The following is a 24,356-nucleotide window of genomic DNA, read 5'->3' as shown; positions in this document are numbered from 1 at the left end:
TCCAGGAACAGGTGGAAAACCAGGATAACTTGTGGGTTCTAGTCAGCTTCTGATTTGTGTGTGTGTTTGTGTGTGTGTGTGTGTGTGTCTGTGTGTGTGTGTGTGTGTGTGTTTCAGATAGGGTCTCCCTATAGCCCCAGCTGGCCTGGAACTTACTATATAAACCAGGCTGGCCTTGAACTCACAGAGATCTGCCTGCCTCTACCTCCCAAGTGCTGGGATTAAATGCACCACCACATCCCGGCCAGCCTCTCATTCTTAATGTGGGTGCTGACTATGGCTGTGTGTTTCATTTGAGAATGGTTATCAAGCCACACATTGAAGCAATGTGCTTTTTGTATAGTGTGTAATACTTCAACAAACATGATTTCAAGAGACTCTAACATGCTCAGTGCTGTGAGATAAAATGTCACAGGACCCAGAGCAGGAATATCTAATTATTAAAGGGGGACACTGATGGGATCCAGGGGCGTGGAGAAAGTAGCACAACTGAAGTTTGAATAGAGTTTATTCTTTTTACCACATGATCCTGATTCAAACATTTAATGATAGCTGTAGTCATTTCCCAACGTTTTTTGTCATGAAATATGGTTAAAAGTCCGACCACATGGTGATCATTCTCCTCTCTTTGTACTTCTCCATTTACAGAGATTTTGTTGTAATTATGAAGCTGAAGATAAAACAGAGTTGTGTGGTGGAGAATGGTTATCCCTATCCTCAGAAGAGTGTGTCGTCTACAGTACCTTCTGGTCCTGGTCCTCACTGGCATGGTGACTTTTCACTAAAAGAGGACTGTCTACAAGGTGGGGCTATATGTGGAATCCTGAGGCAGGTGAACACACCCTAAAAAGCCTTGGGTTCTAACATTTAGAAGCCAACTAGTCATTTTAGAAATCAACAAATCCAGAACAAAAGCAGCAGCTTCAAAACAAAGCTGTAAGATGCTGGCAGAGCTGCCTGCATCTGCCTCAAGTTTATATGCCTATAAAGTTGTCCTGGGCTTCAGATTTCCAGTCTGGAATGTAAGGAACTTGGAAAGGGTCCATGTCTACTAACAATAGGAAAAAAAAAAAAGCTGAACAAGCTGGAAATCAATGTCTTTTCTTCATTCCACCAGAGAAGTGACATCACAGGGGAGACTGTGCCCCTGACTGGAGGGTTAGGCAGGCATATACACAGAATCATTGCTTAATGGAGCAGAAATGTCTGCAGGAACCAGGACTTGCCTAGGAAATGTGAGCTATAATTGATAAATTAATTGCTGAATGCTTCATGTGACCAAATCCAAATGTGACAGACTCCAGGGGACCCGTCTCATCTTCCAACAGGGAAAGGGGAAAAGAAACCACATTGAAATCCAGCAGCACCCAGCTCTGCCTAGCAGGAGAAATGAGGTAACCAGAGTGTGCGGGGGGGTAGGGGGGTGAGATATCTAACCTACATGGGAGAAGAGAAAACCCCAAACTCTAGCCCCTTTTAGCCATCTGCCCCAGCTCCAGAGAAAGAGAAAACAGAAATCCTCACAGCATTCACAGTTCAGGGCATAGATGCTAAAGTTTTACACCTCATCAGTGTTTCTTTATGGAAGTTTATTTCACTGCCTTTGCATCAGAAGTGTGCTTCAAAAGTCCGATTGAGAAGGTAGTAAGCCAAACCACTAACATCCCAGAAGCATCCCAGAGAGACAGCAGTAGAAATACTGACAGACAGCAGGGCAAATGGTTCATGAATAAGCCTTAAACACAATGATCCTTAAGTGAGATGTGCAATGGCCATCCTACCGAAGAGGGAGAGCGCTAGGGATAATAGTCAGTCTGGGTCCTTAGATTTCCTCTAGACACTGACTTGGAATTGTTGTCCAAATCCTGGGAGATGTCATCCACCAGCTCGCTCTCAGAGGACTCCTGGGCCATGGCCTTGTAGAGCTTACAGGCTACCAGGGCCTTCGCCATGCATTCCTCCCCACACTGCCACAGGTAGACGGCCATCTTCTGGCGCTTCATCAGCACCGCCCACACCATAAGCTCATGGAATGGGTACTGGAATCGACTCACAGCAGGGTCGTCCACACTGATGTCAATCTCTTCCTCCTTTTTCTTTTTCTTCTTTCCTTTGCCTGGAGGCTCATCATCCTGAAGGGAGAAAAAACACATGTTTTTCATGGTTCTTCTAAATGGGCAACAAATGTTTCAGGAGTTACTGGAGAATGGCAGACCTTTATGTTAGAAGCAGTAAAGAGATTTCGTGACTATCCACTCGCTGTCCTCTTTTGAGAAAATACAATACACATGCTCATTTTGAAGTAGACCATTTGAAATCAATGAACTGAAAAGGAAATCTACTAGTGGAGTAGCTTATCCCACTGGGTTAGCAAGTTCTTTTTTTTCATTGGGCTTTAACTGAGGAGGTGTAACAAACACCCAAAACAACCTCCCCATAAACGAAATGCAGATAACACCACAGGAAAGATAAAGGCAGTTTATCTACTCTCCTGGGTAGGCATGGTAGCTACCTGTAATCCCAGCCCTTGGGAGGCAGACATGGGGGAAACCCCAGGGAAGCTGACTAGGTAGAGTAGCTGGAATCAGCAAGCTCCAAGTTCAGCTAGAGAAACTGCTTTAATAGAGAGCACCAGAGGAAGACATCTGACATCAGCCTCCGGCCCCCACATACACACAAATATGTGCCTGTGCACCTGCACACACAAGTGCATCCATACACTCACATACAGTACATACACACAGACACACAAATTTTTAAAAGTATATATAATTTTTTTTTATAATTTACCCAGCTCATCTAAGTAGATTTTGGTGAGTTGTATAGTGGATTTTTTTTTTGTGGAAAATATTGCTTAATTTTGTGTTAACATAAACCTAAAAGATTTACATATGTTTTACCATAATACCATAAAACTATTAGAAATCAATTCTACTTACTTCCATTCCCAGAAGTTTGAGAGCTTTGGGCTACATAATGAAAAAAGCACGAAAAAAATTAGTTTACTCAGGTAACGGTTGGTATCATATTTGTAAGGCATCAGTTTTGTTAGTAGTAGATATAATAGATTTTAAATACTTTGTATCACTATTAATTAATGGTAATATCCAAGGAAGAAATGATTTAGCTTGGAAACTGTGTCTGTCGGCAGAATTCAGTTAGCAAAGACATATAGACACATGGTATCATCACAAATGGAACCAGAGAAGCTCCCTGAAAACAGACTGTTGAGTGGGGGTAAGGAAAGCTTCTCCCCAGATCTGACCTTTACACTGGACTTCTGATAAGAGTGGGATTTTGGCAGGCTCACGTAGGAAGAAGAGTCACAGCAAGCCAGGAATATGACTTTGGTGGAGGAAGAGGATCTATTGTGGTGGGGTGGGACAGCTGGCCACAACCACCTTTGCTGCTGTGGCCATGAGCTTGGCTATGGTTTTCTGGACAGTGGGGAGTTCTGGCTTTTGCCATGTCCCTTGCTTTAGAAGATGACAGCAGCTCCAGTGGTGAGGTGGGAGGATGGGTTGAGAGAGAAGAGACATGAGGCTTCAGGAGGAAAGCCTCTGTGGGCAAACAGGGAGTGCAGACGTGCTTGATAGTGCTGCCTGAAATAGTCCTAAGGGATGATGTAGATGATTGCATGTGAAGCTGCGAGGCTTTACTTTGGGGGGGGGCGCAGGGTGTCAGGGCAGAGGAAGGGCAGGTGTACACTGGGACAGATGGGTGAAGAGTTGAGCTCTCTATGGGCAGAGTTACTGGGAAGCACATCAAGGAACTACATGTCCTTCTGGGAAGCACAGAAGACTGTGTGCCTGATGAGATCTACCCTCTTAGGGCCAAACAAGTTGTTGTAGAGAGTCCGGAAACTTTTCCGAGTGTAGTTGCAGCGGTAGGCACCTCCCATGAGGTACTCCAGCACGAGTCCTATGTCTATGAGGCTGATGTGGTAATCAGGTGGAAGGTTGCTCTGTAAAAAGGAAAGTTTACAGTGAGGATGTCATCCCAAATTCAGGCATAAGTCATCATTCTAGTAGTGACTTGGGAGTTACTGTAACAAATGAGGGCAATAAATAATATTCAGTCATTACCATATGATGCAGTGGGATACAGGTTAAACCACATCCCAGAAATCTGCTTAAGCTCTTCCACTGAGAAGAGAGGGTTAAACACTCAGTGACTCTAGGGTCTATGGCACACCCACGGCCAGATAGGCAGGTCTGTAGCTGGTATGTGGAAGTGGAAGGAGGGGTCTGGTGCCACTGACATGCCAGCAGATTTGTTTGGATGACAAGTACCTTCAACAGCCCCTTACAGTGGAGAAGCTAGCCTCAGGGGAGGGGCCAAATTTCGTATCAGAGGTACTGGGCCTTGTGGGAGACTGTGGGAGGCCAGAGTGTTCCTCGGGGCAGGAGTTTCTCTAGCAAAAGCTTAATGGTGCTTAATGATTTTCTGGGGAGGCTCCCAGGTCTTCAGTAAAATACAAACACCAGGAACTATCTGGCATGACTGGGAGTTACTGAAGAGGTAGCATTTTAAATAACGTGGAGGAGGGTCTATTGGGACAGAATTCCACTGGTGCGAAGGATTGACCTGAAGAGAGGTGCTGCTTGCATTATGCCATTCACCCATGTCCTGGACGAGCTGATAGTCAGAGCTGGCCAGCTGCTTGGTTTTTGCTGTGGGTATTTATTGCTTGGTTGATTTCATAATGGTTGAAATGGTGGCAGTGCCCTGGGATCCACTGCATGTTCTTTTATGATAGGGCTGACCATGCTGGCTGGATCTTTTGCTCATGAGTTATGTATTTGTTCAATTACTGACCATGTTGGGAATTTCTTACTAGTGGGACTAGACTATTTTTCAGTGCTGGGAATTGAACTCAGGGTGTCATGCATGCTAGGCAAGCATACAGCTGAGATATACCCTAGCCCAAGGACTTCTCACTGGCTACAAGGAAATGCAAGCTTGCTCTGAAGAGCTGGGTGCTGAGAGGGAGAGGAGCAAAGCTGTAAGCAGCTCAGTGAAGCAGCATGCTCCATGCACAGGAGCAGTGCCTGGTGCTGTCTGTGTGGGTTGTTGTAGGGTACATATGGTTCCAAGAGGTGACATTGGAATCAAATAGGGATGGTGGGGGAGAGGGATAAAGAGTGTTGTTGGTGTGAGGAAGTGTGGCTCAGACAGAATACAGTGTCCTGGGGCTCTGGAGTGTCAGATGAGGTTAGTATAGAGTGTGGTGGAATGTGTTGGGAAAGAGTAGGGGATGTGGGCCTGGGCCAGGCACAGTGGGAATTTATGTTTCTTGGAATAAGCTTGAACCATGGGAAGGTTTCAATGGGAGAATTGGGGGAGATTATGAAGAGGGAATGGAGTGGTGGGAGGAAGGACTTTCGGAGAAAGGAGATTATTGAAGCCATTCAACTGTGAAATGGCTGGGCTTGAAGTTGGATAACTATTATTTTTGAAAGTTTGCACTTCTTAATCTGTCTTCCACCTGGGTCTTGAGGGAGAGCTCAGAATATTTATGTGAAAAACAAGGGCTGTGGCCGGAGGGTCTCAGATTCTCTGGTCCCTTGCATCCCAGATCCACTGATTTCCATTCTGCTCTGTATAAATCATATTCTCATATTATGAATGTTGAATATTGTTATGAAATACGACCAAGTTGCCCAGGAATCTGACAGAGCACCATACTCTCTCATTTTAGTGAGATTGATCACTCCTATGCGAACACAATCTAATCTTTAACTTGTGATGACGAGACGTAAGAGATGTCAGGACAGGACAGGACACAGAGTGTACAAGATCCCAAAGGAATATGGGCTGTCCAGCCGCAGAGAGTGAGGAGAGTAGCTCTCAGCAATGAAGGAATTGAAAAGGCTGAGAACCCCTGCTGTGCCCTACTGGGCACATGACTTCCTCACTATGCTGGATAGCTTTAGTGTCAACTTGACACGCCTGGGTTGAGGGAGCCTCAGTTGGGGAATTGCCTCCATAGGACTGGCCTGTGACCATGTCTGTGGGGCATCTTCTTGATTGTTGAGTGATGTGGGAGGGCCCAGCCCACTGTGAGTGGTGCCACCCCTGGGCAGGTGGGTGGGCCTGTGTTGCATAAAGCAGGCTAAGCAGGGACCAGGGAAGTAAGCCAGTAAGCAACATTCCTTCATGGCCTGTGCTCCAGCTCCTGCCTCCAGGTTCCTGCCCTGAGTTCCTACCTTGGGTTCCCTGATGAACTATGATCCAGGAGATATAAGCCAAATAAACCCTTTCCTCCCCAAGTTGGTATTGATCAGAGTATTTTGTCACAGCAATGAAGAAACAAACTAGAACACTGACCAGCCTGTCGGTACTTTGGGAAAGAGGTGACTTGGTGCTGTGCTATCCAGTCATCAGTGTGTTCCTGTCCTGTGGCGTCTAAAAGCTGCTTAAGAAGCTCTCTTTTTAAGGTTCTTTTTTTTGGTCTTTTGAAACAAGGTCTCTTTGTAGCCCAAGCTGGTCTACTTTATAGACCAGACTGGCCTTGAACTCACAGAGATCCACTTGCCTCTGCCTCCCGAGTGCTGGGACTACAACGCATGTGCCACTACGCCCGCCCGGCTTCTTTTTAAGTTTTATTTTTTACTTTGTACAAATGGTGTGTGGTATTTGTGCATGTGTGTATGCATATTTGTACCTGTGTGTGGGTTCGCTGCATGTCTATGCACAGATGTGTGTGGAGGCCCAAGATTGATGTCAGGTGTCTTCCTTGATTGCTCTCTAGCTTATATATTGAGGCACGGTCCCTCAATGAACCTGGAACTCTCAGTTTGCCCCCAAATCCCTGACTCTGAATGAAATTGTAGATGGGCCACTATGCTCACCCAGCTTTTACTAGATTGTGGAGATTTGAAGTCTGGTCCTTATGCTTGTGGAGGCAAGTGCTTTCTTTACCTTTTGAACCATCTCCCATCCCCTAATTCGTCTCTCTTTTTAATTATAAATAAACTCTTGTTAGCAACTCGTTCCTTCTGTCTAAAATAGGAAGAAGATAACACATTTTGGAAATAGAAAATTGCTTTTGAGAAATACTTTAGTGAAAGGTGCTAACAGGTAAAGATCATTAAATGTAGACTGACCTTTTTCACATCCCTCACCAGCAGGTGAAGTGTGTTTGGTGGGCCCAGTCTCTGAAAGAGAAGTATTCAGTCATAATACTCATTTTGCTCTTTGATTCTTGGAGCAAAATTCTACCCCACTGGATAGAATCAGTAAATTGTGAGGGCTAAGGTGTGATTTCCAATTGATCTCTTTCATGAGGCACAATTAATTGTGGTTACCACATTCAAGTGTATGTAAGATACTGTGTGTTGAATTACTTTAGGAACCCCTTGTAAGGCACAATGTAGTGTTAACCATTCACACACTTCAGTGAGTCATAGGAGAGGACCATTTCTGCCACTTTCAATCTTAGAATAGGGAAGGACACATAAATTCTCAAAACTTAAATTGTAATAGTGTAGGCAAGGCAAATTTCACTCAAATACTTCCCATTCTGACATGGCACAGCTCCTGACTTTTAGAATTTGGTTCCACATTTTTGACTGCAGCCTCATGGAAATGTAAGGGTCCCAAGTAATGACTAATAACCTCTGGTAACAGTTTGGTCTGCTGATACCTTAGGAAACGAGAGCCTCTTGCTTCCCAAGTATAGGATGTAAATGCAAGCAGTCTCCTCTGCCTTACCATTTTCAGACTTTACTGTATTGCACAAGTAACACACAAGCCTTCAGGAGAAACTATTCTTTGAATCAAAATCTTTTTCAGGCTAGTGATCTCTCACTATGTGAGCTGCAGCTTTTTCAACTTAGGCTACTTTTACCTCAGAGATAGGGTTATCAGAATGAAAGCCCAAAGTCAAAGGACTTCTGTGTACTCCAGCTGGAGTGACTGGCTGGCATGGCATGGTATGTAACAGTGTGAACCCAGACTGGCCAGGAGCAAGTGAGAAACAGCTGCCTGCCACTGACCATGGGCCTTTTAGCTGAAACCATGTCCCAGTGATTCTACACTTAGCTGAGCACATTTTTTTGCATAATATGAATCAGTAATAAAAAATATTCTGAGAACTAGCTCCCCTCTGCTCTTCCTCCTGTACTCACTGTATTATAAAGCTCCTCCAGCCTCTGGATGGTAAGGAAATGTTGCATGTTCACTCCATTTTCAATCAAAAGTTTCACAAAATCAATTCGATCTAAGACAAGAGCATCCAACATGGCTTGTTCCAGGGCATTCACCTGCGTGAAATCCAGAAGGGGAGACCATGAGTTGCCTCCCAGGAGACCAGGCAGGAGGCCCAGAGGAGAAATCTCAGAAAAGGGATTCTGAACACCTAGGATCTGGAATGTTCTGAACATTATTCTCTGTTTTTGTTGTTGTTGTTAACGCTGGGAATCAAGCCCAGGGCCTCCATGTGCTAGTCAATGCTGAGCTACTGTCAGCCCATAGCTCTTTGAACTGTTTCTGTTGAGTGAACACATCTCATCTCCTCTTTCTTTTCAGTCTGGTCCCTATGTGTTCTGTCAAAGTTTATAAAGGATTTTCTCTTCTTAAAATAAGTTGAGGAGGCTATAGAAAATCACAACCATCCTAGTGTTGCTCTACTCCGTTTCTCTTCACTGATTTCTTGACTGAGGAATGTCCTTTAACAGTTGTGGGACTGTGTGGCCATGTCACAGGCCACCAGCGTACACAGGCTGTTTTGCCTGTGTCTGGGCAGCAAGGAAACCTGAAACCACGGGTGGTACCCACCTTCAGTCCAGGCAGCTGCCGACCCCCCAATCCCCCTTCCCACCCTACCACCGGCTCTATCTTCTAAAGGGTTTTGTTGCATGAACTGTAGTTAGGTGGTTTGTTTCTCATATCTTCATGCACCAAGTCTGCCAGGTAGAGAAAGCCTCCACTGAACAGGATGACCAGACCTCCTCTCTGGGTGGCACCTTTGCTCCATAAATAGGAGTGTGCCGTCTTTTGACAACTGAAACTGACAGCTGCACTGCAGTGAACATGCTATTGCCACTGAAATATTTTTGTCCTGGTGGGGAGGAAGCCAAGGGAACAAGCATGCCCCTTCCCTGGAGGACTAGGGTGATGCCAATTCAGTCCTGTGATCCCAAGAAACACAAGCAAGGTCTTTCCACACACCCAGTTCAGCAGCTCGATCTTACGGGGGTCAGTCTCTTCCTCTACTTCCTCTTTCACTTTCCCTTTCTTCTTGGCTTTTCCTCTCCCCTTGGTGGTGGCTGTTGGTGGCTTCTTCTTCTCTGTGGCTTTGCTGTCCACTGGAGGGGCCAGCCTTCCCAGGGGCTGCAATCCATAGCAAGCAGAGTTGGGGAAAGACATTCAAGGCTGTCCCTCATCCTAAGACAAGCACACTGACCCTCCCAACTTCCGTATGCACATACACAGAGCATGTACATACACATGCTCACATATGTACACATGGCAGACTCACACATGTTCACACACAAGCAGTACACACATGGCAGTGTGCAAACACACACACACTCAGAGTCACTTTCATGCATACAATGCACCTATGTGTACATAGCAAGTATACGCACCCATAAGCAAAACTCAACAGCTATAACCCATACAAAAATAAGTAAAAGACTTGAATAGATATTTCTCCCAAGAATTATACAAATGGCCATCAAAGATGCTCAACATCCATAATTTCACAAGGAAGTACATATTAAAATCACTGGAGATACCACCTCATATGAATTAGGATGGCTTTGTTTTAAAAACTGACAAGATAAAAAGAAAAAAAATAACACATGTTGCTGAGAAAGTGGGGAAATTAGAAACTTTTACATGGCGATTGGGAATGTAAAGTGATGCAAGAGTTATGAAAATGATTACAGTGATTCCTCCCAACAGTAAACATCGAATTATCACAGAATTCAGCACTTCTACTTCTAGATATACTTCCAAAGGAATTGAAGAAAGAAATCAAGTGGACATCTTACACCCGTGTCCATAGCAACACTACTCACACTAGCTATTGCTTGCTGACAGCTAAATGGATAAGTTGTGCTAATACACATAGTACAACTTTATTTTTTTGAGTCAGAGTCTCACTATGTGGCCCCAGCTAGTCTGTAGCTCACTTTGTAGAACAGACTGGCCTCAAACTCTCCCCCTCCTGAGTGCTGGGATTAAGGGTGTGTGCCACCACACCTGGCCTAAAGTAGAACATTTTTCAGTCCTAAAAAGGAAGAACATTATGACACATGCTGACACATACACCAAGTGATGAATCCACATTACATGAAAGAAGTCAGTCACCAAACGACAAACACTCCATGCTTCTACCCATGGAAGGTACCTGTCATCCTACTAATAAGAGCAGGAACATAATAGGGGTTGTTGGGGGTCTGGGGCTGAAGGAAATGGGGAGATGGTGTTCAGTGGCTACAGAATTTCAGTTTCATAGGATGAATGGAACTCTAGAAGTGATAATGTCTCTATAACAATAAGGAAAAGTTTAATACCACTGAACATTTACTTAAAAATGGAGAAAAGGTGAATGAGGAAGGTTTAAGTGAGAAGAGGGATGGGAAGGTAGGATTGGGGTGGAGAGAAAATTTATGCTAATTATCGATGCTTGAAAAAGCCATATGGAAACCTACTATTTTATAAGCTTCTTCAATGCATGCATGTATACACACATACACACACACACACACACACACACACACACACACACACACACACACACGCCCCACATGAGTTTAACTGAAGTTACCTACACGGGGTAAAACTCAGAAGTCATAGGTTACCAAATAGAAAGCCCAGTGCCAAGTGTGGGATACCTCCTCTCAAGTTGTAGTTCAGGGGTGTTTTGGGTCCCAAACAATGTAAGCTATTGCTATTGTTCTTGGTTGTCCACCAGAACTTGATGGTAAGACCCTATTACTGAAGAGACCACACACTTTTCTCACAGGAAATGGAGAAGTCAAGTTGGTACTGACCTGGATGCTTCTTCCTTGTTGGTTAGCTTTCAGAGTACTGTAAGATGTTATGTAGGTTTCAATAGTCTTACCCAGCTGTGAACCTTGTAAACTACAATAATGACTGGTGTAGCAAGCTATGTCCATGGGTACAAAGGTGGCACCAATGTTATGGAGACAATCAACCATTTTCTGATTGGGTTTATGGCCCATTCTACAGGAGGAAACATATGCCCAGTACTGTAAATCTGGCCAAGAACCTATGGTTGGGGGGCTCACAGGCCCCAGAGGTAGATCTGCTATGATTATTTTGCTAAAGAGGCATAGTCTCAAACTGCTTTCTAAATTCATCTCTCTATACGTATAGATTAGTACATCCCTCAGAATTCATGAGAGAAGTTTTTTGTGCACTGGATGGTGGTTAACCCAGAGACTCAGTTGCTCAAAGTGCAGAGAGTATCTCTAAAGTGTTGAGTCACAAATGGAATGTCTATATCCCCCTGTTTTCCAAAGGTGCAGGGATTATTAGGAAAAGGGAGTGGAAAGATTGCAAGAGCTAGAGGTTAGGGAGAACTGGAGCAAAACAATGTCATCTGGACATGACAGGACTACTCCACTCATGAACTCACAGCAACAGTGTTGTCTGCATAACACCTGTACAAGATCAAGCCTGTAAACATTCTAGCATGAAGTGGGAGGGGCATGAGCCTCCCCCACTAACTGAGGGGCTATCAACAGCTAATGACTTTTGGGGGAGGGAGAGTCAGTTTTCCTTAAGGATGTGGCCTCTGGTAAGTCAACTACACTCCAGTCGATGGCCCCACATGCATGAGTATATGGTCACCAGCCAAGAGCCAACATCAGCCTCCTAGAGAACACCACACGAAAATGGATCCCCCAGCATGCCAATGACCACAGCCCCAGCCTACAGATAGACTACAATCTAAGGAAAGCCCCTGGACTAGACTGCCCAACAAAGCCACTCCCGTGTTCTTGACCATCAGAAACTGTGAGATAAATATTTACTGTTGCTTAAAACAGAAAAGTTTTCCTGTGAGTCCCCCCAGCCCTAAGGTCCCAGCCTTCAGTCCTAGATTTTTATTTTCAGGGCTCAGCCACACACAGTTCCTGACCAGAGTCACCTGCTTCTCCCTTTGCAGTCTAGCCTCCCTGCCTCCACTGTTGATTACTCAAAAATGCCCATCTGTTTCTTGCCTCAGTCTGTTCTTCTGTGGCCTTCCCTCCGCACAGAAGGTACTCCTCCTCATGGCCCATTGCAGCATCTATGTATCCACTGCCAGCATCAGGGTCCATTCTGTTCTTTCCAAGGTGTCTTTCTTGGTACTCCATTACAAATTAGTACCTGAATCCTCCATATGTTTTTTCATGCAATGCACATTTTCTATCTTAGCACCTCCTAGACTTGAAATCCAATAACTGGCTATTTGTTCCACACTAGCCTCTACTTCCTGCCTACTCCCTATTTTCACATAGGCCACAATGAAGAGTTTACTAAAGGCCTTTATATGCCTATTGTATTTATTCCTGTGCCCCCAGCACATGGACAAGAGCCTGGGACACAAGAAGCAGTCAACCAATATTTGTTAAATGAATGAAAAAAAAAGTGTAAAGCTTTGAAAAAGTACTGAGCAAATGAGAAATAGCCTCTCTGTTCGCAGAGGCTCTGGCCTTGCTATTAAAGACAGTGAGAAGATTCAAGAGGAGTGGTTGGGTATAAGAAGAGTGTTTCTAGATGCTCCGGTGAGTTCACTTGCTCTGTTTCTTGGGTAACTCCTCAATTTTAAGAGCTCTGTTGGTAATCTCTGAGGAATAATTTCCAGCCTAGGTTGCCAGCACTTCCGAGAAGGGGCTTTAGGGGCTGCCGAAAGAGAGCAGCTGACAGGTAGGTGTGGTCTACTTTTTGCACTAGATGTCATTGGTAGCTTTCAACTGCAATAGCTTAAAAATGGAATGTTCTGGAGGAATCTCAGAGAACAAGAAAAGAGTGATAGGCTAGAGAGAGGCAAATGTTGGTGACATTTGCTTCAGTCATGAGGAAAATGAGGCAGATGGCACAATTGGAGTTTTTCAAACCCTGATAGGGTGACATGGTGAACCAAGTCTAGTAAGGTAGAAGATAACAAGGAATGGCATCTCCCCTTTGGGAGCATGCTGCCTGGTCCAAGAACTGCCAACTTTAGAGCTTTGGGATGAGAGGCATGTGGATTGAGCAGATGGGGTACATAACAAAACCATGGGGGAATTTCTGCAGATGGAAATTAATGGGGTAAAACAATTCTATAATCCTGTGCTGCTAGAAGTTTAGAGCCAGCACAAGGCAGGTAACAGTTCTCTATGCAGTTCAGGTGAGAGCACACCCAACATAGGGTATGACAATATGTGCACCATACTTTAAAAAGATGTGGATTGGCATGGACCATATCCACAAACAGAGAATTTTGCTTCAAACTTCAAATATGGGTTGAGGAAATACTGTCCTGATTATTTCTTCATGATCCTCCAGTGATTTTCTAGACTGTCATTGGTTCCTGCTCTAATTTTTAGAGCAAAGGAGCTGCTTTAATTGAGGAATGATTGAAGAAAGTTTAGTGTCACTTATACAGGTGCATTGTGGGACCATGTGTGTGTGTTCACACAACTTTTTGTCCTTCCTTATGCACACTTTCTAACCATACACCATGTCTCCCCTTGATATAGTGTCACAACGACAAACACACAAAATATCCCTTAGTCACACACAAACACACATATACACACTGCCAGCCAACCATACACATCATCCATGCCCATGCATCATCATATACAAACACAATACATAGGATACACATGCTCATGCCCTTCTACACATGCACAAAGCTTACATATGTGTACACTGCCTCACATTTACACACTCACATATACACGTTATAGCTCCACACACTCCACACATGCTAAATAAACCACATTTCTATATCACATACCACATATCACGATCCACATACTACACACACATACTGCACACAGACATACCACACAATACATTAAACCACACCACAGACACTAGACCATAGACACTACACACAGTGATCACATACACGTCAGACACAGAGTTTTCCAGGCCTCTAAGGTTTCATGAAACATAGATCAGTATCCTGCCTGGAAGCATTGTTTTTAATTTTAATGAGCTATTTTCTTTCTTCTTTTTCTTTAAGGAAGTGAGAACCCATTTTCACCAGCGACAATTAAGATTTGGTGGTTAATTTCCTCAGACTAGCTTGAAGCACACTTAGTGCCCATAGTGGTTCCTTCTTTGGTTTCTTTGAAGTTAAACAGCAACATCTTCCAGTAATCTTGTGGATTACCCCTTGGCTCATCAGAACCACCACATCATCTGAAAGCCACACCATGGACAAGGATGCACTACATGTCATCTGTACAAGGTTACAATGAATTGCATAAAGAGAAAAGCAGTTTCACCAGACATGGTGGCACATGTCTTTAATATCAGCACTTGGAAGGTAGAGGCAGGAGGATCAGGAAGGAATTCAAGACCAGCCTGGGCTACATGTCTTAGCCAGCCTGGGCTATATGAGACCCTTTCTCAGAAAGCCAAAAAACACAAAAACAAAAACGGAAAAACAGTTTCACCGGCCAGTGTGGCCCAAAGACAAAGATCTGGCTTCTTGCTATGTCAACTCTATTCCAAGCCAGTGCCAAACTCAGCTGATCCGGAGCTGATGCGTTGGTTCCTAGAAAGGGAAGAAGTGAGAGCAGTTTTTCACTCCATATCTGGATCCTCAGGGTTTGGCAGGTGCTGGGTAGTGAACTCAGAGTTTCTGGCTGGGAACCGGTCTGAAACTAAACACCTTCTTTCTCTCTTGCCCCTAAATTACCACTAAAACCCCAAGCTAAGAACTATAATTTTTAGAGCTTCCTGAGTGGAAGCTGAAGGCAGCCTCTTCCTGTGACAGTTCTGTGTGGTTTCCTGGAAAGGACAGAGGAGGAACCAAGTGACTCAAGACCCTCATGTGAAAAGGAGAGCCGGCCTACAACTGCCCAGACATCTGCCAGGCCAGGCTAAGGGCCACCAGTCCCTGGCCAGTGCAGAGACTAGTGCAGCTTTGCCCAGCATAAGCCCACAGTGAGTCCTCTCCTCTCTCCTCCTGTGCCTGTGCTCCAGAGTAGCTGAGGCAGGGAGGAAATGTGTCTCCCATAGGGGACCCCACCTCATTATGAGCCCCTGGTTCAGCTCATTGTTAGAGGTGATGCAGGAAATTGGACAGTGGTCTGTGGAATGCAGTGTTGACTAATCAGACTCATTGAAGCAGCTACAGATGGAAAAGGCTCTGACTTGGGTAGATCATGCCCATGAGCGCCCATCAACCCAAGCCCCACAGAAATTCTCTCAGAGGAGTCTGGTCATTCTAACACCTCTTACTGAGTCACCCCAGGCAGCCTGACTGGCTTAGGGTTTTGTCACTAACAGTCCCTTGTAGGAGAGGAGGGGAAGGAGTTCTGATTATTGGCAAAGCCTAGGCCAGCCTGGTTCTGAAAAGACAAGAGTCATCATTTCCTAGCACCTCACCTTTCAGCAGAGCAGTTAAAATTGCCATCTCGACATCTTGCTGCCCCTCAGAACCCATCCTAAACACAGTGACCTAGCAAAGGAGAGTGGAGAAAAAACAGAGTCAAAGCAAAGAACAAGAGGGGGAATGGAGTTGTTTTTAAAACAACACAAAGACTGGCACCATGAACCAGAGCTGAGAGCTGCTGAGGCATTACCAAGTGTTTTCAATCTCCAGGAGTTTCTGAGTTGCTCTTGGTGATACAATTCTTGCCTGGATTCTGATTTTATCCCACTTCAAGAGGAAGGTATTCACTCAAGATCTGTATAGCCATCTGAGCTGATGAACCCTGTATCTAATGGAATCCACTACTTCCGTTAGAGGGAATATGTTAACAGGAAATTCTCAAGTCTAGAATTTTGAAGATGTCATCATGTGTGAACAAGGACTGCCAATTCCTTATAAATACAGTTAAAGAGGAATGAGAAACAGTTACTGCATTTGCAAAGTGAAGTGACTTTGACTTTTTAACTACATCTAAAGGGGTACCATATGCCTGTTCTCCAGGACTTTAAATTTTTGTTTTGCATCTCTGGGTTGAGTGACATAGTGTGACATCACCTCATGTTTGCTAAGGTCTTGAAATGCATGGGACCCTCTTCTGTGTGGGCTTGTCACTTTCCATCAAGTGCACACAGACACAGCCAGTTTGGAATGGATTTGTAAGCTGTATGAAGAGTCCATCAAGCAACATATGGACAGAATTAGAAAAGGAAACAGAACTCTCTCTATGGAACTTGTTTGGAAATAGAGTCAAGACACTTACAAGTTCTTTCTTCTTCATGCACTCCATTATAATTGCAAACAGCTGATATGATTGTGTCTTGCTATAATTGAATGTTTTCTGAATGGTTACTAGAAGTTGGTCCCTGAGGGACTCATTTATGGTCCTGTTCAAAAGAAACAAAGAGAGAAAATGAAGCAAGGCATTAAATCTGCTCCAGAGTAAATCAGACATCTCTATGTCTATTTAGTATCTTTGACTTGAAACTTCACTAATGCACGAGATTCCTACACAGGAGACAAAAAAAAAAAAAGTCGCCACAGTCAAAAACTGCATTCAAAATATCCTAAATTCCAGCTCTGCTGCAAAACTTGTAAGTAAAAATGAAATTGCGGGCTGGAGAGATGGCTCAGTGGTTAAGAACACTAGTTGTTCTTGCAGAAGACCCGGGTTAGAATCCCAGCACCCACATGGCAGCTAACAACTGTCCGTAACTTCAGTTCCAGGGGATCTGATAGCCTCTTCTGTCCTCTGCGGGCATTGCATGACAAGGGTACACTTACCTACACACAGGCAATACACACATACACATAAAATAAAAATAATAAAATATGAAAAAAATGAAATTGCAAGAGAATGAATTCACCAGAGAGATGATTCACCAGAAAGGGGTTTCCAGAGAAGGGGTTCCAGAGAGGATTCACCAGAGAGAGGACTTACCAGAGAAATGATTCACCAGAGAGGGGGATCCAGAGAGAGGAGTCACCAGAGAGGGGATTCACCAGAAAGAAGAGTCCCCAGAGAGGGTTCACCAGAGAAAGGGTTCACCAGAAAGGGAGTTCCAGAGAGACAATTCACCAGAGACGTGGTTCCAGAGAGAGCATTCACCAGAGAGAGGGTTCACGAGAGAGAGGGTTCATCAGATAGAGGGTTCTAGAGAGAGCTATTCACCAGAGAGGGGAGTCACCAAAGACAGGATTCACCAGAGAGAGAATCCCATCAGGAACATGGAACTCCTGACAGCCCTCTCATGTTGACTTTGGGAACTAGAGAGATGAGGCAAAACCTAAGATGTTAACATTTCTGGAATGTCTGAGTAGACCACTTCAACTCTTCTCCTCAGCCTACGAAAAGGACATTAAGAACCCACCCTCCTTCTTCACAGTATTTGTGTGCGAAGGACAAAATGTCTGAGGCTCGTCCACTGCCATCACAAACCACCACAGGGACAGGAGGGTCTTCTCGGAGGTATTCCAAAACGATGGAAACCACGTTAGGGCCCCCTTCCACCATGAGGCCCACAACGGGCACACCTTGTCCCAGCCCTGCAACACAAACCATAGTCGCTGATCACACCAGCATAGAACATCTCCTACTCACCTTAAATTCTGAAATACAGCAAAAAGCACAAACTTGCCAAGCCCCTAGTTCTCCCTGTGGTGCTAGCGTTTACCAAGGGAAGTCAGGCAAGGACTGACTGTGCTCATTTTTGCATTCAACCCTCATAGCCTCACTTCAAACCCCAGAACCTCAGAACTCAAACTCCAGGACATTCCCATGTCACCCAACTCCTGTAACTGACCTGGCACAGGGCCACCTGGAGGTGAGATATGGGAAGTTGCTAAGAAAGCACCTACCTCCCTTACTCCCTGTCTGGGTCTGAAATTCTCATCCAGGTGGCCTAAATTCCCATCCAGGTCTCCTAAAGAATGACCCAGTGAAAGGAGGTCTGGATCAGTCAAAGAAGAGCTCAGTTCAATTCTTTACCTCTTCAGTATTACAATGCTGGGCCAATGACCAAACCACTAGGAGCCTCAGAGGGCTACTTGTCAAAGGAGAATAATCATAGTGACTCACTTATCTCTTGAAGGAGCACTAGATCTAAATACAAGGAAATGTTTGCCCTAAGGCATATAAGGAGGTATGCTGGTGTTTCTGCCTTCAGGGCCTGGAGTAAGGTAATACAGGTTGAGCATGCCTAATCTGAAAATCAAAGGTCCAAAAGCAAAAGCCTTTCTGGTATCAAATATTTGAATTATGGATCATCAATGGTAAGGCTTATGCAAATATTCAAAATCTTGTAAACTGAAAATCTGAAACACTACAGGCCCCATGTAGTTTGAATAAGGGATATACTGCCAATATATTACCTTAAAGGTGAACATATAGACCACCATTACCCCATTGCTGATGACTTAGTTCCAGAGTCTGCCTTCTGCTCTTTTAATAAAAATTTAGTAATAGAAGGCTTTAAGAACATAGTAGGTGCAAACTAATTTTTGGTGGTAGATTCAGAGGATGGGCTCTAGGAACGGGAGGTGACATAGGACTTCTGGGAAGTTCAGATTCTACAACAGGAAGACAGAGAAGAGTCTTAGGGAAAAATTTGCCTACCTCAAAAGTTCAGCTCTGCCTGGTAGGACAGATTACACAGTTGTTCCTTGGAATCTACTGGGGACTTGTTCCAGGACCCCTCACCATCCCCCAAGACCAAGCTCAGGATGCTCAAGTCCCTTATATAAAACAGTGTGGTATTCGCACAGAACCTACAACTTTCTATATGCTTCAAACTATCTCTAGGTGACTTACAATATTTAATATGATGTAATACTATGCAAGTAGTTATACTGTATTGCTTGGGGATAATGGCTAGGAAAAAAATTGTACACATTCATTAAAGATGGAATTTTTCTCCTCCTGAATTTTTTTCCCACATGTGGTCAGTGAGTCCTGGGCTGCAGACCCCTTGAGTATGCAGGGCTGACTGCTTTCTGAGCATGTTTTACCAAGTGTCTGTAGGTATGATCAACATTAACAAGTAGCAAGTAAGCAAAGGGCCTTTGGCCTCATGGTGCTCAAGAGCTTCCAGTAAAATCTGCCAGTACATGTTATTAGAAGACTTGAGCATCTCAATGAATGAATTCAGAAGCTCTGGTTCCCTTCTACCCTGCGTTCCCATAGTCAGGGAAGCCTAAGTATTTTTGAACAACTCTATTGTTTCCTACTGGAAGAATTACAGTTAAGTTCATTTCAACAAACAAAGCATTGAAGGTCTGCCTTGGGTCAAGCCCTGAACAAGAGATACTAAAAAAATGAATCAGGATGGCATGTTTCTTTCCTTGAGATTTCTAGCCAAGCAAGGCTTGGGATTTTCTGTCTTCAGGGATATGGTGGTCAAGTCACCTTCATTTCCAGAAACAGAGTAGAGCTGGTTCTTCTTGGCTCAGGCTGGGCTTCCTGAAGCTCTGCGCAGTGGAGGTGACCACTGAGCCCCCCTTTGCTGTCCCTGCCCTGCTCAGAGCCCTAGGCAAAGGATGACAAAGGGAAGCTCACAAGTCACGTGGCCAGGTGGAACTTACAAGTTCAAAAAATTAAAGTGTTAAAAAAAAAATCCATTTGATTGATCCATTGAGATCTGATTCTTGGAAATGCACAACTTTTCATTGTAGGCATCCCCATTCAAACCACTTGAGCAATATTAAATTATGACCATTTCTGCAGCCTAGTTTGCCTCGCACAAAAGTAATGCTAGCGATGTTAAAAACAAGATATCCTTTGAGATCACTTAATAATTATTTGACAGAATTATTGGATGTGGGCATGTCCCAGAAGGTTATAGCAACTAATGTAATTCTAACCAGCTTGTATCCATTTAGTTTAGAGCTGTTTTCTCTCTAGTTCATCTTCAGATTTCTCCCAACAGTGAGTTTTCCTCCCTCAGAGCTGTGCAGATTTGCACTGGAGCAGATGGCTCTTCAACCAACCCTCCCCAGAGTCTTCCTCATCTGGCCATCTTATTCCAGGTAAAAGACTCCTACCTTCAAAGATATTTAATGACCATATAACACTTATCAGTTCATGAGATGAACCATACTGTCTTTGAGAACAGTTTTTCCTGTTAAACAATTAAAAAATAACAATAGTAACTACAGGAAACAAGAACTATGGGTAACATGATGGACATGCCATCACTATGACAACCATGGCAGGGTTTTTTCTTGGACCAGCTTATGAACTTGTGGCAAAGCACCACACAGCAGCTGCATGAATGTGATTTGGTGAGTGGCAAAAGCAAAGGGTCTAGTCATAGTCCACCATCTAGGAAAATCGAGATTAAGGCTTTCAACACCCGTGGACAGCTTCCTTCTCATCTGGCATTCACCTTTGTGGAGTCACCCAGAGGTGGCGCCTTGGCCTTCCTGGAACTTACTTGTGTTGATCTTCTGAAGAGAGATATGCTTTTCCAGCTGTCTTCGCAGCTTCACCTCGGCACCGTACTTGCCCAGGGTGCCGTTGTCAGCCAGGATGAAGTGAGTGTGGGAATTGTTGAGCACAGAGAGTTTGCTGAGAGGATTGGACATGGTCTGGTACACCCTTGTTACCTGAAAAAAAAAGCATAGTACAATCAGAACTAAGAATTTAAATATTAAGAGTAACCAGGGAAGTAAGTGCACCATGCACATGTATGACCACGTAGAAACTTTTCACTTCTCTACTTAAGGTTGTTTTCTCAACTAATATATTAAAAATAACTTGTTTATTTTAGGTAATGGTAAACCAATGATGTAAAACTTAGATATTTACTGTAGAGAAATCAAACTTACATTACTACAAAATCCTGAACACAGATTTCTGTGTGTTTGTGTATGTATGTGCACGCGCATGTGTGCCTACAGGCATATAGGTGCACATGCTGGTGGAGGCCAAAGGTCAACCATGGGTGTCTTCCTTAATTGCTCTCTACCTTATTTTTTTTTGACTCAGGGTCTCTCACTGAACCTGAAGCTCACTGATTGGCTAGACTGCCTGGCCAATGAGCCCCCAGGATCCTCCTTTCTTTGTTTCCAGTGCTGGGATTGAAAACACATACTGCCACACCTAGCTTTTTATGTAGGTGCTGAGAGCCCAAACTCACATCTTCATGCTTGTTCTGCAAGTACTGTAATCCACTGAGCCATCTCCCCTGATCCCTGAGCACTAATTTGAAATAACTTTATTTTTAATGGATCAACTATAAATACCCCAGATGTTCTCCAATAGATAAATGATTAAATAGCCTGTGGTATATCAATACCAGTAAGAAGGAAGAAACTTTAACTACACATACTAATGTAAATGAATGTCCAGAGAATTATGTAGCGTAGAAAAAGCCATCCTCAAAGACCGCATACTGTGTGATTCCATATAAATAACTCCTGAAAATGGCAAAATTATAAAGCTATGCAGCACATTAGTGGTTGCCAGGGGTTAAGAAGAAAGTAGAGATAGGAGGGAAATTAGTATAGATATTTAAGGACAATAGGAGGCTCCTTGGGTTGATGGACATGTTATATATCTTTTTAAAAAATTATTTTATGTGTATGAATGTACTGTCTGCATGTATGTAAGTGTACCCATGTCATGCAATACCTGGGAGGTCAGAAGAGAGCATTGGATCCCCTGGAACTGGAGTTACAAGTGGTTGTTAGCCAACATGTGGATACTGGGAACCGAACCCAGATCTTCTGCAAGAGCAGCCAGTGTTCTTAACCACCAAGCCATCTATCTCTGCAGCCCCATGTTCTGTATCTTGATTGTATCACCATCAACATCCTGATTGTTTTACAAGAGGCTTCCTCAGAAGGAGTAAAGGGCAAATGAATGTTCTCTGTTATTTCTTACACCTAGGTATGAATCTACAGTGATCTAAAACATACAGATTTCAATTTTTTAAAATTGCCAGTGTCTTCAGAGAGAACTTACATCCTTCCCAACCAGGTCTTCCTTATTCTCCACCATGCCCCATGGAGCGATTCCTATAGCACAGACCCGGCCTCTGGACTTGGAGGAGTGGTCTTTCAAGGCATCTCCCACGTGGCTGATGACACCTGTGAGTAGCCATCAGTCACATATCAGACCCTTCTACCTCACATCACACCACCATTCACAAACTTCAAGGATGCCTACTCTGAGCCCCCATATTCTCTAAGGATCAAGAATGGGGCCTGTTCTTCTTCATGGACGACAACATCCTGCAAGTCTGTGCTCATCGTAACTATCTGGAATAGAGAAAATAAAAGCAGAGACCAAAATCATTGAGCAGGGCACTCCTCTAGATATCTCTAAGACCCAAAGCTGGAAATCACTGGGGTCTCTTTGACAGTCCTTGGCTTCATTCTGCTAACAATGAGAGCCAGACCACCAGGCACATTCCTTAACTCTTCTATGCGTCAGTGTATTCTACCATGAAATGTGGAAACAATGCCCACAGGCTTATTGAATATGACACTTGGCCAAGGAGGCTATGCTCAGGGAATGGCACACAGTAGGTGACTCAGATATTTACTATCCTTGATATTATTACTGCGGAAGTTTGGATCATGAATGTTCCCCCGAAAGTCCTATGTTGGAGGCTCAGTCCCCAGCTGGGTACTATTGGGAAGTGGTGGGAACTTTAAGAGGAAGGACTTAGTGGGTGGTCTTTGGATCATTGGGGTGTGCCCTTGAAGGGAACTGTGGGACTCTAGTCTCTTCTCTCTTTCTTAGCCTTGAAATTTTGCTCCAATATGTACTCCCACCATGATGCACTACCATAGGCCCAAATCAATAGGGCCAACCAACCATGAACTGAGACAACACTGAGTCAAAGCAAACCTTTTCTCTTTATAGGCTGATTACCTCAGGTATTTATTATGGTGACAGAAAGCCAGCCAACAAAATCATATTTACCTTTTAAACAAAATTAATCATAACAACAAAACCCTACTGGATAAAGTTTTCATTATTGTCTCAATTAGGATCAGAGTGTAACCTGTTTTGTCTTCTGACCATTATTACTAGAACACTCCTTGGAACCTCAGGGAGTTCTGGGTGCACACACGTACAGTGAGGGAAGGGCCTGCTCTTACCAGTGCTCACACCCCCTGTGAAGATCCAGGCCCCCGTGGTCATGGCAGCCTTGATCAGGCCTTTCCCGAACACCTGCTTCAGCTTGGGCTGCATCTCAAAGTTCTGGAGGCCTCCATGCACAGATATTAAGAGCTTGGGGAGTTCCAGCTGCCAGTCTTTCACCATGAGATGGAGCAGAGAATCTGGCTTGGTGTCATAAGAAACGCGGATATACTGCAAAAGAGTGTGTAGTGCTCAGCACCTGTCCTTGATTTAGCTTCTCATACATAGCTGAGGGGAGAAGAGCCTTCACACATGTCCAAGCAAGAACTCTCTCAGTGTCTTAGGCCCTCTGTATTAATCTGTGGCCAAATGACTAAAGGGAACTTTGGGAAAGATTGCCAGTTTTAGCAGATGAAAATGCAGACACCCCAGTGTGATGACCCAAATATTTGTGTTACCCTGACATTCGTGTGTTAAAACCTGATCCCCAGTGCAGTAGTAATAGGATATGGCTAAAAGATGATGCCCTTCAGGCCAAGGGAGTTCGGTCATCCCTCTAGCATGTGAGGACACAGCAGGAAGGCATCATCCAGTAAGAAGAAGGTGAAATGTAACCAGATACCAGATCAGCTGGTGCCTTGATCATGGTCTTCTTAGCCTTGAGAACTGTGAGCAATATACTTCTGATGTTTATTTATTACCCCATCTAAAGCATTTTATAATATCAGCTGACCAGATGGGCATGCCTAGCTAAATTTGATTGTAGATGAATATTTTAAAACAGTTTAGTATAATATCTTTACTAACTGCAATAAATCACATAATAATTGGTACATACTTATACTAAAAATTATCTTCTTTGTATCTGAGATTCAAACATATCTGAGTGTCCTGTACTTTATTTGGTAAACTTAACCTTGACAGAATCAATTTCAAAGCTGGCTCAACTAGAACAAAGGTCCAAGATGTTGGGCAAGGAAGTGAATGAGCAGGGAAGGGGCTATGGGACCACATCTGGACTTGACCTTCTCGAGGTGAAGAAGAGGTTAATGGTATGAGGCCTTGGTCCCTGTGCATTGCCTCTGTGTCCATGCCCACATGTAGGGTGCCATCATGGAAAAATATATGTTGTGGTATTTGGAGCATAACTGA

At 44.0% G+C, this 24,356-nt stretch overlaps 1 protein-coding gene across 3 annotated transcripts in view; it reads right to left on the bottom strand.

Moving 5' to 3' along the window:
- The window catches only part of Trpm1 (transient receptor potential cation channel subfamily M member 1), a 133,922-nt gene that overhangs the window by 44,618 nt on the left and 64,948 nt on the right, over positions 1-24,356 (bottom strand). For 2 of the 3 annotated variants that reach the window (XM_008850607.1, XM_008850606.1), the window contains exons 4-16: positions 23,222-23,435; positions 22,077-22,201; positions 20,545-20,716; positions 17,485-17,659; positions 16,377-16,500; positions 15,571-15,643; positions 14,634-14,734; positions 9,175-9,336; positions 8,133-8,267; positions 7,110-7,160; positions 3,824-3,964; positions 2,940-2,969; positions 1,846-2,132 (exon numbers count right to left, since the gene is read on the bottom strand). In XM_008850607.1, the coding sequence (XP_008848829.1) occupies positions 1,846-2,132; positions 2,940-2,969; positions 3,824-3,964; positions 7,110-7,160; positions 8,133-8,267; positions 9,175-9,336; positions 14,634-14,734; positions 15,571-15,643; positions 16,377-16,500; positions 17,485-17,659; positions 20,545-20,716; positions 22,077-22,201; positions 23,222-23,435 (1,790 nt within the window). Of the gene's footprint in view, positions 1-1,845; positions 2,133-2,938; positions 2,970-3,823; positions 3,965-7,109; positions 7,161-8,132; positions 8,268-9,174; positions 9,337-14,633; positions 14,735-15,570; positions 15,644-16,376; positions 16,501-17,484; positions 17,660-20,544; positions 20,717-22,076; positions 22,202-23,221; positions 23,436-24,356 lie in introns of those variants that run through there. The other variant, XR_001872857.1, reaches the window with a different exon arrangement.

This window comes from Nannospalax galili, unplaced genomic scaffold (assembly GCF_000622305.1).
Source record: "Nannospalax galili isolate Female #2095 unplaced genomic scaffold, S.galili_v1.0 scaffold685, whole genome shotgun sequence".
In the NCBI taxonomy this organism is placed as follows: Eukaryota; Metazoa; Chordata; class Mammalia; order Rodentia; family Spalacidae; genus Nannospalax; species Nannospalax galili.
This window is presented reverse-complemented; position numbering and strand designations above follow the sequence as displayed.